The sequence below is a fragment of the Macrobrachium nipponense genome, chromosome 17 (assembly GCF_015104395.2).
Source record: "Macrobrachium nipponense isolate FS-2020 chromosome 17, ASM1510439v2, whole genome shotgun sequence".
Classification (NCBI taxonomy): Eukaryota; Metazoa; Arthropoda; class Malacostraca; order Decapoda; family Palaemonidae; genus Macrobrachium; species Macrobrachium nipponense.
In genome coordinates, this window is record NC_087210.1 from 40,194,545 (window position 1) to 40,212,445 (window position 17,901).

Below are 17,901 nucleotides of genomic sequence, written 5' to 3' on the forward strand. Positions count from 1 at the left end.
CATATTAGTAGTATATGTAGTTCAAGTTAGGTATTGAATGGTCCAAATTGTTGTATTTCATTGTTTATTGGTCAATTTAGCTTTATTATAAAATTTACTGGGGTGTTTTTGTAGGGCTTGGAACAAATTAGGCAATTTACATGTAAAATGCGGTTCAAGATACGTAAAAATCAGGTTACGAAAGCCACTTTGGAACGGATTAATTTTGTATCCCGATGCACTACTGTAATTGTACACAGTTGTGTACGATAAGTTGGGTTGAGGCAACTGGCAGTGCAGCCTCCATCTCCTCACCTCAACACCGCGCATGGTCTTCCATGCGCATCAGCCAGTCGCATTAGTTTCAGTAGGATTTTTTTGCTTGATACTCGTATATCCTCTCAAGACGTCTGAAAAAAGAATGAGTACTACTTCTCAAGGATCTTCTGCCAAGAAGCAAAGGAAATCTATCTATATCGAAACGAAGCTTAAGATCATCAAGCAACTTGAAGGAAAGAGAATTCAAACAATCGTTAGTAATAGGGGCTTAACGAATTCTACAATACCTACCATCCTAAAGGACAAAGAACAAGTGAAGGAGATGGCCAAAACTACAACAGGATACAATGCTTTGATAACAAGGCAGTGAAAAGGCCTGATACATGAGATGGAAAAATTGTTAGCCATTTGGTTTGACAACCAAATAAGCAAACAAATGCCTATTAGCCTTAATGTAATTCAAAGTAAGGCACTCAGCATCTTCAAGAGAAGAATGCACAGAAATGTTTATGGCAAGCCACGGTTGGTTCCAGTGCTTTTGTCGTAAATTTAGTTTGCACAGCAGTAGTATTTATTGTAAACCAACAAATGCAGATACTGAAGCAGCATAAAAATTTATCAATGTTTTGGATAAGATTCTGGAGGAAGGAGGTTATCATCCAGAACAAATTTTCAACATAGACAAGACAGGACTATTTTGGAAAAAATGCCAGAAAGAACGTATCTCCACCAAGAGGCTACAAGTACATATGCCTGTTTTCAAGGCATTCAAGGGTTGGGTGACATTGCTCTTAAGTGGAAATGTTTCAGGGCAAAAGTTAAAACCGTTTTTCAATTATCGTTACCAGTACCCATGTGCTTTAAAGAATGTGAACAAGCATACGCTGCCAGTGTTTTATCGGGTAAACAGCAAGGCATGGACTCAAGCTTTGTTTGAGGACTGGTTCATAAACTGCTTTATACCAGCAGCAGCCAGAGAATACTGCCTTAAGAAAAATATTCCCTTCAAGATTCTGCTTCTTGATAATGCTCCATGCCACCCCCACCATTTTGATGAACTGCATCCAAATGTTAAAAGTAGTGTATTTCCCCAAAAATACGACTTCAATACTGCAAACAATGGACCAGGGGGGCCATACCTGCTTCTAAGGCCCATTACTTACGCACTACTTTCGCAAAGGTGGTAGCAGCAACGGAGGATGTTGAAATGACTGTGATTTTTGGAAAAATTACAATAATCTTTATTGCATCAAAAGCATTGATGCAACTTGGCAGGAAGTGACTGAATAATGCATGCAAGGTACATACAGTAGTACATACCTCGAGATACGAAAGGCTCAACTTACGAAAAACTCGAGATATGAAAGCCAATACGAAAATTTTAACGGCTCTACATACGAAAAGTTTTCAAGATACGAAAGGTTTCTGTAAAGTCCGAGATTCGCCCAAACCACTGATAACAATTTTGAAACTCGCGCGCCGCCAACTTAGTAGACTCGCCACCATCCTCCTGCTCTCCCATTGGTTCCTGATGCTAGTCGCGGCCATGATATCCTTCTCTCCTATTGGCCAGCGTCCCTCCCATCATGCATCTATGTACGTGGTGGCGTGCCTCGGCCACTCGGTACCAGCATCGTTATCGTACGCATGCAGTATTCGTTTCGGGATTGTCAACTTTCTGAATCTACTAGTCAGAGTTGACATTGTGATAGTTTGTGTGTCATGTGTATTTTAAAAAAAATTTCTCATTTCTTTTCACAGAAAATGGAAAAAGAAGAGCACCTCTTGAGTGACGACATATATGATTGACCAAGATCTCTCTCGTGGGATAAGTGACCAATCTCGTGGGATAAGTGACCAAGATCTCTCACATGGGATAAGTGATCAAGGTCTCTCTCATGGGATAACTAGAAACTTTGCAAGGTTGGTAGAATCTCCACTCCCTGCTGAACAGAGGGTGTTGACCAATCATTTACAACATGCATACCAGTATAATCAAGGCAATCGTTTGTCCTCCTCCTCCTCTGCCACCACTTTTGGAGATAGCCTCACTCTAAAGGTAAGCTTCCACATTTTACGTACAGTATTTCCTGTATACCATATACACTTTATTTACAGGTTATTTTGCATTTTGTTATTAATTTAGGTATTGAATGGTCCAAATTGTTGCAGTATTTCATTGTTTATAGGTCGATTTAGCTTTATTATGAAATTTACTGGAGTGTTTTTGGAGGGCTTGGAACGGATTAGCCATTTTACATGTAAAATGTGGTCCAAGATACGAAAACCTCATGATACGAAGGGCGCCTCGGAACGGATTAATTTCATATCTCAAGGTACTACTGTATATGGAAAAAGTGCTTAAAAAGTTATGATAATTTGAAGGGTTTGATAAAGATGTAAACTTGGAAATGATAAATAATAGAACTATTGACCTTGCTTGAGGGTTGATGTTGGAAGTGGAAGTTGAAGATGTGGAAGATTTATTGAACTTTGTTGAAGAAGAGTCAACCGACAAAGATTTAATTGAGTTGGAAGAGCAGCGACATTTAGAAGAGTTGGAAGGGACAGAAAAAACAGATGAGGGACAGATGTTCACTGCTAAGGGATTGGCAAAAGTATTCACGAAAACGAGTCAAATGATTTTAGAATTAGAGGCAATGGACCCTAACATTGAACGTTTGGCAAAATTTAAAAGACTTAAGAAAGAAGGGCTCAGGTGCTATCGTGAAATTTATGAAAAAAGCGAACAAAACAATCATCTACATTTGGCTATTTGTGCAAAACTCCAACCACCCCCTCCCCAGCACCATTCCCGCTCCCTACCCCAGGCTCTCTCTTACCCTGGCAATCAGCTGATCATGAATCTGACAATGAAGACCTGATGATCCTGTCTGCCTGTTTGAGTCTGATGACGAAGAGGAGGGCGATATGATATTTGAAGGTTTTTGTATGTACAATTGAAGTACTAATTTATTTTTCTTTTCTATAATTTTAAGATTTTCGTATGTAAACCCTCTTACGCCGAAGCGGTAAAAAAAAAATTGTCTCCCGTGTGCCGGAGGTGTTTCAGAGTGAGCGCGGAAGCGGAAAAAATTTTTTTTTCAAAAAATCACAGCGCGCTTAGTTTTCAAGATTAAGAGTTCATTTTTGGCTCCTTTTTTTGTCATTGGCTGAAGTTTAGTATGCAACCATCAGAAATGAATAAAATTATCATTATCATACATAAATAATGCGATATATGATAGCGCAAAAACGAAATTTCATATATAATTGTATTCAAATCGCCCTGTGCGCAAAACGGTTAAAGGTAACAAGTTACTTTTTTTTCGTTGTAATGTACACTAAATTGCGATCATTTTGGTATATAACACATTGTAAAACGATAAAAGCAACACAAGAGAAAATATTATCACAAAATAATGCATGAATTCGTAACGCGAGGACGTAAACAAATATTTTTTTTTTTTAAATTCACCATAAATCTAAATATTGTCCTAGAGACTTCCAATTTCTTTCAAAATGAAGACAAATGATTGAATATTACTATACTGTAAGAGTATTAGCTTACAATTGCAGTTTTCGACCATATCTGACAAGTTAAAGTTGACCGAATGTTGAATTTGTTTATATATATATATTTTTATATGCAATTATTTCGGAAATAAGAAAAGCTACAACCTTCAAATATTTTTCGTTTTATTCTACATGAAATTGCGTACATTCTCATATATAAAACTTTATGAAATGCCTAATATGAAACGGAGCAAATATTTCGAGAATGGTACGTACGCATTTCGGAGATTTGTGGCGGAGAATCCGCGCGCGGAGGGAAGGAAAGATTTTTTTTTTTAAATTCACCATAAATCTAAATATTTTGCTAGAGACTTTGAATTTGTTTTAAGATGAAGATAAATGACTGAATATTACTAGACTGTAAGAGTTTTAGCTTAAAATTGCGTTTTTCAACCATTTCGGTAGTCAAAGTTGACCGAACGTGGTTTTTTTTCTATTTATCTTGATTTATATGCAAATATTTCAAAAATGAGAAAAGCTACAACCTTCAATTATTTTTTGTTGTATTCTACATGAAATTGCGCACATTTTCATATATAAAACTTTATGTAACGGCTAATTTAAAATGGTGCAAACATTACCACAATCGCACGTATGATTTTTTCGGAAGAGTTACCCCGGGGACGTAAAGAAAATGTTATTTTTTTCATAAATTCACCATAAATCGAAATATTGTGCTAGAGACTTCCAATTTGTTGCAAAATGAAGGTAAATGCTTGAATATTACTAGAATATAAGCGTTTTAGCTTACAATTGCGTTTTTCGACCATTTCAGTAGTCAAAGTTGACCGAAGGTTGAAATTTTGGCAATTATCGTTATTTATATGAAAATATCTCAAAACTGATAAAAGCTACAACCATGGGTTGTTTTTAGATGTATTGTGCATGAAATTCCGCACATTTCCATATATAAAACTTTATATAACGGCTAATTTTAAAATGGTGCAAACATTACCACAATCGCATGTATGATTTTTTTCGGAAGAGTTACCGCGCAGACGTAAGGAAAAAGTTTTTTCATAAATTCACCATAAATCGAAATATTGTGCTAGAGACTTCCAATTAGTTGCAAAATTAAGGTAAATGATTGAATATTACTAAAATATAAGAGTTTTAGCTTACAATTGCGTTTTTCGACCATTTCGGTAGAGTCAAAGTTGACCAAAGGTTGAAATTTTGGCAATTATTGTTATTTATATGAAAATATCTCAAAACTGATAAAATCTACAATCATGAGTATTTTATTGTTGTATTCTACATAAAAATGCACACATTTTCATATATAATACTTCATGTAACGGCTAATTTACAATAGGTACAAAAATTATGTCAAAGTGACGAAATAATTTCCGAGATGTGTCACAGATACTTTTTAGTGCGGCAAGAAAGAAATTCGCGCCTGCGTAACGATTGTAAACAAAACAACACCTTGATCCGTGAACTCCCAGCATCCCCCAAGGCGCGTGATTCAAAAGTTTTAGGCTGGTAGGCCTATAAGTATTTTTCCGCGAATTTTAAAAAAACTTTTGTAAGTCGACGTAAAATACGTCCAGTCGGCACACGGGAGACAAAAAATGTAGACGTAAAATACGTCCAGTCGGCGTAAGTGTGTTCACGGGAGACAAAAAATGTCGACGTAAAATACGTCCAGTCGGCGTAAGTGTGTTAATGTTAAAAAAAAGATAAGTAAGTTCAGTTTCCTTCTTTGTACCTTCTGTTATATAATTTTAAGAATTTTTTGTTAATAGAACAATGATTTGTAAGTTGAGTTTGCTTTATTGTACCTTCATTTTTGTAATTTCAAGAAAGGCTATTCAGTGCCAATAATCTAGTCTAACCTAGGTTTTAAAACCTTGAACTCCACAGCTAAAACAAAAAAATAAGGCTTTAACATACAAGAGAAAAAAAACCTTAAAATAAAAATAAAAATATTACTGAATGGTGGCCAAGAGAAAAGCTATTCAGTGTCAATAATGTAGCCTAGCCTAGGTTAGGAAAACCTTGAAATCCATGGCTAAAACAATAACTATGACTTTAATATACTTTGCAAAGAAAAGCTATAGTTCTGTGTATAATATATGACTGAAAATTAGTGCCATTAGTCAAAATAAAGAGAATACTTACTTGATGGCAAATTTATTTAACGACTGGGTCGCTGGAACGGAACCCAGTCATTAAACGAGGAGTACCTCCTTGTAGCAGTCAATGAAACGACCAATTCTCTCCTTATTACTTTCTCTTTTACACTTTACAGTTCTTTTACAAAAGATGTGAAGGATATGTAAAAAATTGATCTACTGGAGGCTTACTAGAATCATATGTCTGATAAACGAATCATAATTGCAAACATTACAGGCCTAATTAACTGACAAAATACCCAAGAATTATCTATAATGCAATTATCGGTGGCTTGTGTGAAGTCTAAGGCCTATAAACAAATCATAAACTGCCAAAGCTATAACAAACCATTCAATGCACTTTTTTTCATTTTTAAATAGTAGTAAAACAACTGCCCTATGTACGCCCTATTGGGCCATAATATGATGGTTGACAAAGAGCCATACGTTAGGCTAGGTACATAGTTTATATAACTGTAAGAGTATGCATAATTATTGTTGCTAATAATAAAACATTGAAAATAGTCTTATTTTTACAGGAAAATAACAAAATATTAAAAATAAGCCAAATTGTCTGTTATCGTAAACTTTAGAAAAATTCCCAATGTTTAGTAGTGCCCATGAGCACCAATAAACAAACCACCATACAGAGTCTACTGGAATACTGTATACAAAATAACTTTAAAATATCTTTGAGTACGCATTACGATATTAAATTTTTTCTCATAAAATATCCTTGTAAAATAGGGGCACTTTTCATAGGTGCTTTGTGCTTGATAATGTGACATAATTATCGGCGGAGTAATACCCAATGGAAGCAGATCCTCATAAATATATTCTTTTAAAATTGGAAAGAATACCAATATTAAGGATAACTGGGGAGCTATTAATATCGCAAAACCCTTTAGGTACATAATTTGATTATAAAATACTACCAAGAAAATATTACCCCTTAGTAATCAACAAGGCTCGAAGTCCAGCACGACTGGGAACTACGAATTATGGGCATTGTAACTTTAGTAAGTCAAGCACGTCTGAGAATTAGGAATAATGAGCAGACTGCAAAATGTTTGGCAGGCAAAAGCACTGTCTGAAACTGACAAAAAACACACATGTAACACTTTTTTTTAATATACGGTACTACGTTTATAAACAAAGTAGCTGCAATTCTTCAGCACAGCTTTCTTTCGTAAATAAAGTTCCATTCAGCATCTAAAGACAGTGATCATGTCGGCAAAATGAATCAGCTGATATTTTTAGAACATAAAATCAGAATGCAAATGGCAGATCACTTTGTTCGTATTATAATTAAATAATATGGTAATAATATATGCAATATGATTAGATACAGTAAAACAAGGGTTTTATTAAAATTATCATTATTCTCAATGCACAAATATTATCGACTTTTGCTAATGGATATGTGTCAGTGTAACAACCAAACCCCAGCAACAGTCTCTCCCTCTCTTTCATTCCCGGTTTGTAAAATTACGGATGAAGTGATTGTAAACCTGTAGTACAGACATAAGCAACAAAATAAAAAAATGGCCGATTGCTGACGTCATTTGCCATCACTATAAAAAGAAGAGAGAAAAAAAAGGTGCAGGCAATATTGATGTCCAGAACTAGCAAAATCACACTTAACGCTTATACAATCAGGAACTGATTCACTTTTAAACCAAACTTTGTTAATTTATAAGAAAGTATTTCAATTACATATCATCTACCAGCCAAGTGTAAGGGCAATGAAGATATCGATATCTCAATCAGCTGAGATTTTGAGAATGTAAACAAAATTGAATGCAAAAAGCATACGATGACAATGCTTATATTCTGTAAAATATGTTTAACTTTTTCATATTATCATTTTCTCCAGAAAATATTTGTTTAGGCTTATAGACCTTTTCGGTTTTTAGAATTATGGACTGAGATTCTACTCCTGTAACAAAGTGAGAACTCGCTCATCCTAACATCTAATTATGGTAATTGCTGTAATTAGATGTTTTGCTTACATTATCAAAAGTTGTATCACTAGTGATTCACTTGAATAACTTATGGTTTTTACCATTATTAGGTTGCAAATATTTTGTTCACAGTGTTGACAGTTGTGACTGTAGCCAACTAATGATACAACTATCAACACTTCAAGGGTTAGCCTATTATTAAAAATCTCATAGGATTTTAAGGCTGTCACAGAGTGCCTCTTACATTATAATTTTCAATAATCTTAAATTCAATTGTGGTTCTTACTGTTTTCCTCACCAAATGAGCATGGGAACAACGCCTATTAGCAGCAACTGACCAAACCACTTTTGTTTACAAAAAATCACAGATTCCTTGGGTCGGTTTCTGGATTTTTGTTTGAGCTAAGATGCAACATTTGCTCAAAATTTTTGGTTGAAATCGGATTGTTTCAAGTTCTAATACAATCGAGGTCTGGGCCTCTACTGTACTTTAAGATGGAATGCCGTAACATCTGAGAATTACTTTTAAGCAAAACTATCATTGATGGCTTGCTAGAAGTTTAAGGCCAAAACAATTCATAAATTGCATAGGTTATGGCCCAATGAAAAGGCATAAAATAGACCAATTACTTTTATAATGGAGTATCGTAACACTTGAGAATTACTTTTAAAACAAAGCTCTTATTGGTGGCTCGATAGTATAGTTTATAGCTGGAAAACAATTCATAAAGTGCCCAAGATATGGACTAATGGAAATGCATAACATACAACAAATCATTTCTATAATGGAATGTCATTCCAAGAATTACTTTCTAGGCAAACCTGTTATCAGCACAACCAGTAAACAAATCATAAATGCAAATGGTGTCATTCACCAGCTGCTCGTTGATGACTCTGAATAAACGTAAAAACAAAATAAAACTCATCCTGAAACATTTCACCTTGAAGGCTACAATATGCGCATTCGATGGTTGATTTAAAGAAGCCTCCATTGGAATCCTGTAAATTAAATGGAATGAATAATGCTACTATCAGACTAGACGTTGCTACCACAGATGGCAGGAAATGAATGAGCATTGTCTACTAATTCATTCCAATATTACATTAGCAGGATGGGCGGTCACCTACACAAACTATATTGAAGCACTACCCAAGAAATCTTGAATCAGGGGTGCAGTTCCAGGGGAAACTACAGCTATGTAATTACTTGATAAGTTACTTATATAAAAGCGGATTTTTGTAGTAGAAGTAATTTTCATATAAGAAATTTCTCCTGAAATTTACAAAACCATCAGATGAAGAGAAATGTGCTCCTTGTTTGGTTTCCTTTAGGGTGATTGACATTCATGACATATCTGAAATGGAGAACCTTGCCTTTTGTCCCAATTTCTTTTGTCTTTTCAATTCTCATAGTGCATATAGTTTTACATAATTCTCTTTATTATACAACTCTTCTTTGCTCCTATTATGGCAGAAAAAAACTGTACTCGTAAATGTAAATGTACTAGTAATAAGCTGGGCGTGACATGACTCACAAAATTACAATGTAGCATGTGAAGTGCCAAAGGAAATGTTGCTATAATTTACATATCTTTTTATTTGTGAATAGACACCTTGTAAAGATATACTAGAGGAAACTAACATACTCTAGTGGGTACCACAAGTACATACAGTGGTACCTCAACATACGAAAGGCTCAACTTACGGAAAACTCGAGATACGAAAGCAAATACGAAAAATTTTACAGCTCTACATACGAAAAGTTTTCAAGATACAAAAGGTTGTTGCTGTAAAGTCCCGAGATTCGCCCGGACCACCGAGAACAATTTTAAAACTCCCGCACCGCCAGCTGAGTAAACTCGCCACCATCCTCCCGCTCTCCCATTGGTTCCTGATGCTAGTCACCCCATAAGATCCTGCTCTCCTATTGGTCAGCATCTACCCCTTGTGCTTTAAGTATTCTATTGGTAAAAGGATGCTGTAAATTGAAAAACTTATTCATGCAACACATTTAATAAAAAAAACATTAGGTAAAGATAGAATAAAGAATAGAAATGAATGGTTATTATACTGTTTGGTAGTTTCATTAGTTGAAGATAGATACTAATGAAAATTTATGGCTTACTGTGTCCTAGGAAAAGTGATTGCTTGGTGTTCGTTTGGTACTCGTAAGACGGTAAGAGCTGAATGTAAACAATCGAGTGGAAGTTTTTTTTGTGTGTGTGTGTGTGTGTGTGTGTGTATTATAGTTAATGATTAATTAATAATTATCTGAAATGAGTACATACTGATTATTTATAATTTTATTGGCATATTCTAAGCTTTTAGCTTCTTGGGTTTAGATCTCAGAATCATAGACTAGGCTACAGTAGCAACCGCTAACATAGGCTAGGCTTATTGCTAAGGGACATATGCTAAAGTCCTAATATATGCAGTAAAAATGGGGTTGAACATTACATGCAGTTGAATATTACTCAAGTATGTAGAGTATTTTGCTTTTTTGGAGTCATATTTCTTCCATCGGATCAGCGTCGTAACCCTAGAACATGTGTTTTAGGCCTGGAAATATAATTTACTGGGGTGTTTTTGGAGGGCTTGGAACGGATTAGCCATTTTACATGTAAAATGTGGTCCAAGATACGAAAACCTCATGATACGAAGGGCGCCTAGGAACGGATTAATTTCGTATCTCGAGGTACTACTGTACTGTACATCATTTATTTCAAACCATACAGGATTATATAAATTTTTGAATTTTGAGATCAACAAAATTGTCAATAAAACCATCTAAAATTTTTTTTATCAATAATACTTCAGGATATGTTTATTTAGACATAAAATGGTCCAAAACTGTCAGTAACTCAATAAACCCATCTGAAATTTTTCTTAGAGATAACACTTCCAGATATCTTTATTTAGACATAAACAGTGCAAAACTGTCAATAACTTAATTTTGATAATTCCCGAGATACGAAAGCAAATACGAAAAATTTTACAGCTCTACATACGAAAAGTTTTCAAGATACGAAAGGTTGTTACTGTAAAGTCCCGAGATTCACCCGGACCACCGAGAACAATTTTAAAACTCCCGCACCGCCAGCTGAGTAAACTCGCCACCATCCTCCCGCTCTCCCATTGGTTCCTGATGCTAGTCACCCCATAAGATCCTGCTCTCCTATTGGTCAGCATCTACCCCTTGTGCATTAAGTATTCTATTGGTAAAAGGATGCTGTAAATTGAAAAACTTATTCATGCAACACATTTAATAAAAAAAAGATTAGGTAAAGATAGAATAAAGAATAGAAATGAATGGTTATTATACTGTTTGGTAGTTTCAGTAGTTGAAGAGAGATAATGAAAATTTATGGCTTACTGTGTAAAGTGATTGCTTGGCGATCGTTCGATACTCGTAAGTGCTGGATGTAAACAGAAGTTTGGAAGCTTTTTTTTTGTTTGTTTATTATAGTTAATGGTTAATTAATAATTATTTAAAATGAGTACATGCAATACATTTAATAAAAAAATTGTGAATTAGATATCATAAAATATAAAATAAATCAGACTAACAAATACGTATTTTTTAGAATTCTTCTTCTGTTTTAATATTACGTTACGTATATGTTTCATTATAGCTGTAACTCGGTATCTACATTAGGTAAAGATAGAATAAAGAATAGAAATGAATGGTTATTATACTGTTTGGTAGTTTCATTAGTTGAAGAGAGATACTAATGAAAATTTATGGCTTACTGTGTCCTAGGAAAAGTGATTGCTTGGCGTTCGTTTGGTACTCGTAAGACGGTAAGAGCTGAATGTAAACAATCGAGTGGAAGTTTTTTTTTTTTTTTTTTTTTGTGTGTGTGTGTGTGCATTATAGTTAATGATTAATTAATAATTATCTGAAATGAGTACATACTGATTATTTATAATTTTATTGGCATATTCTAAGCTTTTAGCTTCTTGGGTTTAGATCTCAGAATCATAGACTAGGCTACAGTAGCAACCGCTAACATAGGCTAGGCTTATTGCTAAGGGACATATGCTAAAGTCCTAATATATGCAGTAAAAATGGGGTTGAACATTACATGCAGTTGAATATTACTCAAGTATGTAGAGTATTTTGCTTTTTTGGAGTCATATTTCTTCCATCGGATCAGCGTCGTAACCCTAGAACATGTGTTTTAGGCCTGGAAATATAATTCACTGGGGTGTTTTTGGAGGGCTTGGAACGGATTAGCCATTTTACATGTAAAATGTGGTCCAAGATACGAAAACCTCATGATACGAAGGGCGTCTAGGAACGGATTAATTTCGTATCTCGAGGTACTACTGTACTGTACATCATTTATTTCAAACCATACAGGATTATATAAATTTTTGAATTTTGAGATCAACAAAATTGTCAATAAAACCATCTAAAATTTTTTTTATCAATAATACTTCAGGATATGTTTATTTAGACATAAAATGGTCCAAAACTGTCAGTAACTCAATAAACCCATCTGAAATTTTTCTTAGAGATAACACTTCCAGATATCTTTATTTAGACATAAACAGTGCAAAACTGTCAATAACTTAATTTTGATAATTCCCGAAATTTGAAGATTAGCGTGCCCCTTAAAGGGATAACACAATGGGCTTACAGGAGGGGCACAAGACCCCGAAAGGGCAATGTCCCAGCAGAGGAAAGCACACAAAGGCATGAACACGAGACAAGCAAAGACAAATCTCAGCTAATGGGAGAAGAATGTAGTGATAAGCACATGAATTGAGGGCAGAGAACAAAATGAAAGAATACAGCCGACTCGGGTAACGAGTGACTTAGGCCTATTCAATAAGCTTTTGTTTTTCTGGTTAAGTCAGTGATAACCAAATTTCATTAATGAAAGGGTGGGTAGGTTCACATTCCTGGTGGGAAATTTTTTTTTTTCTATTTTGTATAGACATTACTGTATCTCTGGAGACAAAATAAGAAAAAAGTGAACTTTAGTTTTACTAAAAACTGTATATAGTACGATAGTGTACATACTATACATACAGTACTGACCATACTGTGTGTTGGGTAAGAGAGAAATTTCTTTTTTATTTTGTATAGGTTATTGTATTTCTAAGAGACAAAATAGGAAATAACAATGTAAGAACATTTTGTTTTGCTTATCTACTAGTATACAGTATGATAGTGTTGTGCATAAGCATACAGTACTACAGTATAGTTATGGATTGACAAGGTAGGGAAAGTATGGGCATGAAGTTACCATTTTATGTCTGAAGTTTTTTCATGATACATAATCTGGAAATGCCCAACATCCAGCAGGGCCTTGGATTTATTAACCTGCATAAACTACAAATTACTGTACATATGCATTGAACTACTATACACCATACATACATGTATATGTGTATATACAAAAACTTTATAGTATATATGTATATTCAAAACTTAACTACATACTACATAAAATAGAGCAACACCTTACCTTCCAACGGTCAGCACACTTGCGGGAAAACTCTGAGAAGACAACATTCTCATCTGGATGCTTTTTCTTATGTTCTTCACGACATGTCTGAACAAAAAATGCATAGGCAGACATACGCCCACGGGGCTTCGAGTCTATTAACTTAGCACGAGGCATCTCACTGCAGGGAAAAGAAACATTTTTTTAATAAAGATAAAAAATTCATTACAGTACCTATATGTATCAGTGATGGCTATAGCCATAGAGGAAATGTTTTCATTGCATTCCTAGGACTAACATGGGAAATGAAACTCCCTCAAATCCTTACAAAGACTACATGTCTAAACTTTCTGCAGCATGACATTAACTACAAGCCAATCCAAACACTACATGAGGTGCCCATCCCATAGAGAGCTGCTTTTCTTCAAGTGAAGGATATTCATTCTAGTCAAACTGTCCTCATTCTTTTAGTTTGAAACTTCTTTACATAACTCATCATTTACAGTATAGGGTGATAAGAAATGATACACATCATCAGTGTCATCACACTTTTATCTTTTACTTAAATAAAAACAAAATAACCATTGTTACCATACTTAATTATCTCTTAATCCAGAAACCTTGTCAATTTTCAGCCTCCTTGCTTCAGTTTTTTCAAAGAAAATGTATTCTGCAATAACTCTAAAATCAAAGCATTTTGTTATCTTATAAAACTGGTGAAATTTATGATAATGGGTTAGTTTTTCATTTTGTAAAATACTACATTGAAATATCATTAAGTACCAAGCACCACCATTTTGTTGCATTTCTCCAAAGCAAGATTACACAAGCAATTTACATGGCATAAAAATTACTGATGAAAATATTAGTTGAAAGAAAAATGTTTCTGGCAAGGCTCTCAAAGGAACTGGAACTCTGTAAAGTCAACCGAATTACATTTGGTAATGAACTCTTACAGGAATTTTACAATAATTGCAACTTTGTAAGCCCTACCTTGAAATTCCTCCAGTCAACTTTAATCCAGAAATGGTAATTTCAGTGTCCTATACACTTTCAGCTTTCAATGACATGTACAATATAAGAATCTTGAGCAAAAATTTTGACTTTTTCACTATCTCTATTAAGTTACATTAAGGTAAAGCAATGCCTCTACCATCTGGTAGGTCTGGTGTCTTTCTCACAACCTTAAACCTTCCATCATCTGATTTTTGTTTTCTTTTTTGGATTTTTTTCTGGCCAGCACTAGATGAAGACATCTGGCAGTATTTTAGTCTTCAAAAAATAATGATCTAATGATGACACTTATTACTTATTATTCAACTTGTTAACAGTAACTTTTTCATCAATGCAAGTACAATGTCAGAATTCCTGTACTCAACCTTCACTAAGTAAATTAGTAGGATATGCAGGAAATTATGGATTGGCGTTCTCCAAAGAAATACCATAGCAGTGCAATTTAAAATAGACTGAATAGTGATAGGCAGCCTTACAAACTGAAGTGGGAGAACCAAAGACTTACAGCACTTAATGGTTTGATGTTCAGCCAAGAAAGAAAGGCAAGTAAATCTTTTATTAACAAATGGTGACATGCAAGGGCAGCCTTTAATAAGTAGGCTGCAAGAGACAGCTGAAGCTCTCCTGACTTCTGAGAGACAGCTGAAGCTCTCCTGACTTTTAACATAATTTCTATAAGGATTTTTAACTGAATAAAAGTTGCCATCATTCTCAGCTTCTACTGTTATATACAAGGATATAATGCTTCCTTTATAGGAATCATGAATAATGGGAGCCTGATAATGTTGCAAGTAAATTGCAATTTTTTAAAAATTATGCACTCCACAGATTAACATAGTAACCCTGTAATGACACTACACTAGTGGAGGCAAAATACCTGTCTCTATTCCTTGAACCACTTCTCTGGCCAGAGCTAATTTACTCATGTCTCTGACTAGAACACTATTCTCCAGTACTAATGTCTCTTTCTGCCAGTGATTTATCTCATTTACACAGGGTGGTTTGTGGTAATAGGGTTCTGTCTCCTAATAAGTAGCAGTTATGACTTGAACCACAGCCGAATGGTCTCTCATTTCTTTTTCATAAGTTGTATTTTCAGAGATTTTTCACATTCACAATTTGCTGAACAACAGCACTTATACACTAAGTGTGCCTTGCTATTGAACTTCTCAGTTCCAGAGGTCCTTTATTCCTCACACCATTGGACCATAGAACAGTCTTCCTGATGATGTCATGCAATAGCAACTTCAAAAGTTCAAGTGAAGATGTGATGCATTACTACCTCAATAGGTAGTATTCTCCATGCATTTTAATACATTTTCATCTATTCATCAATTTTTTTAAAGCTAAATCTCTTCTTTCTGTGTTTCCCTGTATCTTCTCTTACTATCTCCAAATGAGCAACATATTGTTTGGAAGCTTGAATTTCAAGCCAATGGCCCCTGTGGGCTTGCTCCATATGAATAGGGTTCATCTTCTGAATAATAATAATAATAATAATAATAATAATAATAATAATAATAATAATAATAATAATAATAATAATAATAATAATAATAATAATAACAACAATAATAATAATAATAATAATAATAATAATAATAATAATAACAACAACAACAACAGGCAACAAAATCAACCATCTGATGTTCATGGACGACATCAAGCTGTATGGTAAGAGCATCAAGGAAATAGATACCTTAATCCAGACTGTAAGGATTGTATCTGGAGACATCAGGATGGAGTTTGGAATAGAAAAATGCGCCTTAGTCAACATACAAAAAGGCAAAGTAACGAGAACTGAAGGGATAAAGCTACCAGATGGGAGCAACATCAAACACATAGATGAGACAGGATACAAATACCTGGGAATAATGGAAGGAGGAGATATAAAACACCAAGAGATGAAGGACACGATCAGGAAAGAATATATGCAGAGACTCAAGGCGATACTCAAGTCAAAACTCAACGCCGGAAATATGATAAAAGCCATAAACACATGGGCAGTGCCAGTAATCAGATACAGCGCAGGAATAGTGGAATGGACGAAGGCAGAACTCCGCAGCATAGATAAGAAAACCAGGAAACAAATGACAATACACAAAGCACTACACCCAAGAGCAAATACGGACAGACTATACATAACACGAAAGGAAGGAGGGAGAGGACTACTAAGTATAGAGGACTGCGTCAACATCGAAAACAGAGCACTGGGGCAATATCTGAAAACCAGTGAAGACGAGTGGCTAAAGAGTGCATGGGAAGAAGGACTAATAAAAGTAGACGAAGACCCAGAAATATACAGAGGACAGGAGAAAGACCAGAAGAACAGAGGACTGGCACAACAAACCAATGCACGGACAATACATGAGACAGACTAAAGAACTAGCCAGCGATGACAATTGGCAATGGCTACAGAGGGGAGAGCTAAAGAAGGAAAACTGAAGGAATGATAACACGGCGGCAAGATCAGGCCCTAAGAACCAGATATGTTCAAAGTATGATAGACGGAAATAACATCTCTCCCATATGTAGGAAGTGCAATACGAAAAATGAAACCATAAACCACATAGCAAGTGAATGCCCGGCACTTGCACAGAACCAGTACAAAAAGAGGCATGATTCAGTGGCAAAAGCCCTCCACTGGAGCCTGTGCAAGAAACATCAGCTACCTTGCAGTAATAAGTGGTACGAGCACCAACCTGAGGGAGTGATAGAAAACGATCAGGCAAAGATCCTCTGGGACTATGGTATCAGAACGGATAGGGTGATACGTGCAAACAGACCAGACGTGACGTTGATTGACAAAGTCAAGAAGAAAGTATCACTCATTGATGTCGCAATACCATGGGACACCAGAGTTGAAGAGAAAGAGAGGGAAAAATTGGATAAGTATCAAGATCTGAAAATAGAAATAAGAAGGATATGGGATATGCCAGTGGAAATCGTACCCATAATCATAGGAGCACTAGGCACGATCCCAAGATCCCTGAAAAGGAATCTAGAAAAACTAGAGGCTGAAGTAGCTCCGGGCCTCATGCAGAAGAGTGTGATCCTAGAAACGGCACACATAGTAAGAAGAGTGATGGACTCCTAAGGAGGCAGGATGCAACCCGGAACCCCACACTATAAATACCACCCAGTCGAATTGGAGGACTGTGATAGAGCAAAAACAACAATAAATAATAATAATAATACTAATAATAGTTTTATTAAAGGTTATTTGCTGCATCAGGTGCATTAATTTTATAGAGGTTCTCTATTTTTCTAATTATAGTTTTTTCTTTGTTGCTTAACTGGTGAGCAACACGCCGAAGGTTGGCATATCAAGACTAAGTAATTATAGACTTTAATTTTTATTCCAATGACTGGGGCATTAGTTAAACTTTCAGGGTATATCCTGGGTTATAACCTGAAAGTTTAACTAATGCCCTAGGTACTATTGGAATAAAAATAGTTTTAATTACGTATACTTAGTTTTGACATGCCAACCTTTGGTGTGTTGCTCACCAGTTT

The 17,901-nt window shown here is 35.2% G+C and overlaps 1 protein-coding gene across 1 annotated transcript in view; it reads right to left on the reverse strand.

The window, feature by feature from the left end:
* LOC135196193 (uncharacterized) overlaps window positions 1-17,901 on the reverse strand; it is a 105,513-nt gene that overhangs the window by 37,642 nt on the left and 49,970 nt on the right. Inside the window, exon 2 of the mRNA XM_064222790.1 lies at window positions 13,393-13,552. Coding sequence (XP_064078860.1) covers window positions 13,393-13,552 — 160 coding nt within the window. The remainder of the gene's footprint in view (window positions 1-13,392; window positions 13,553-17,901) is intronic.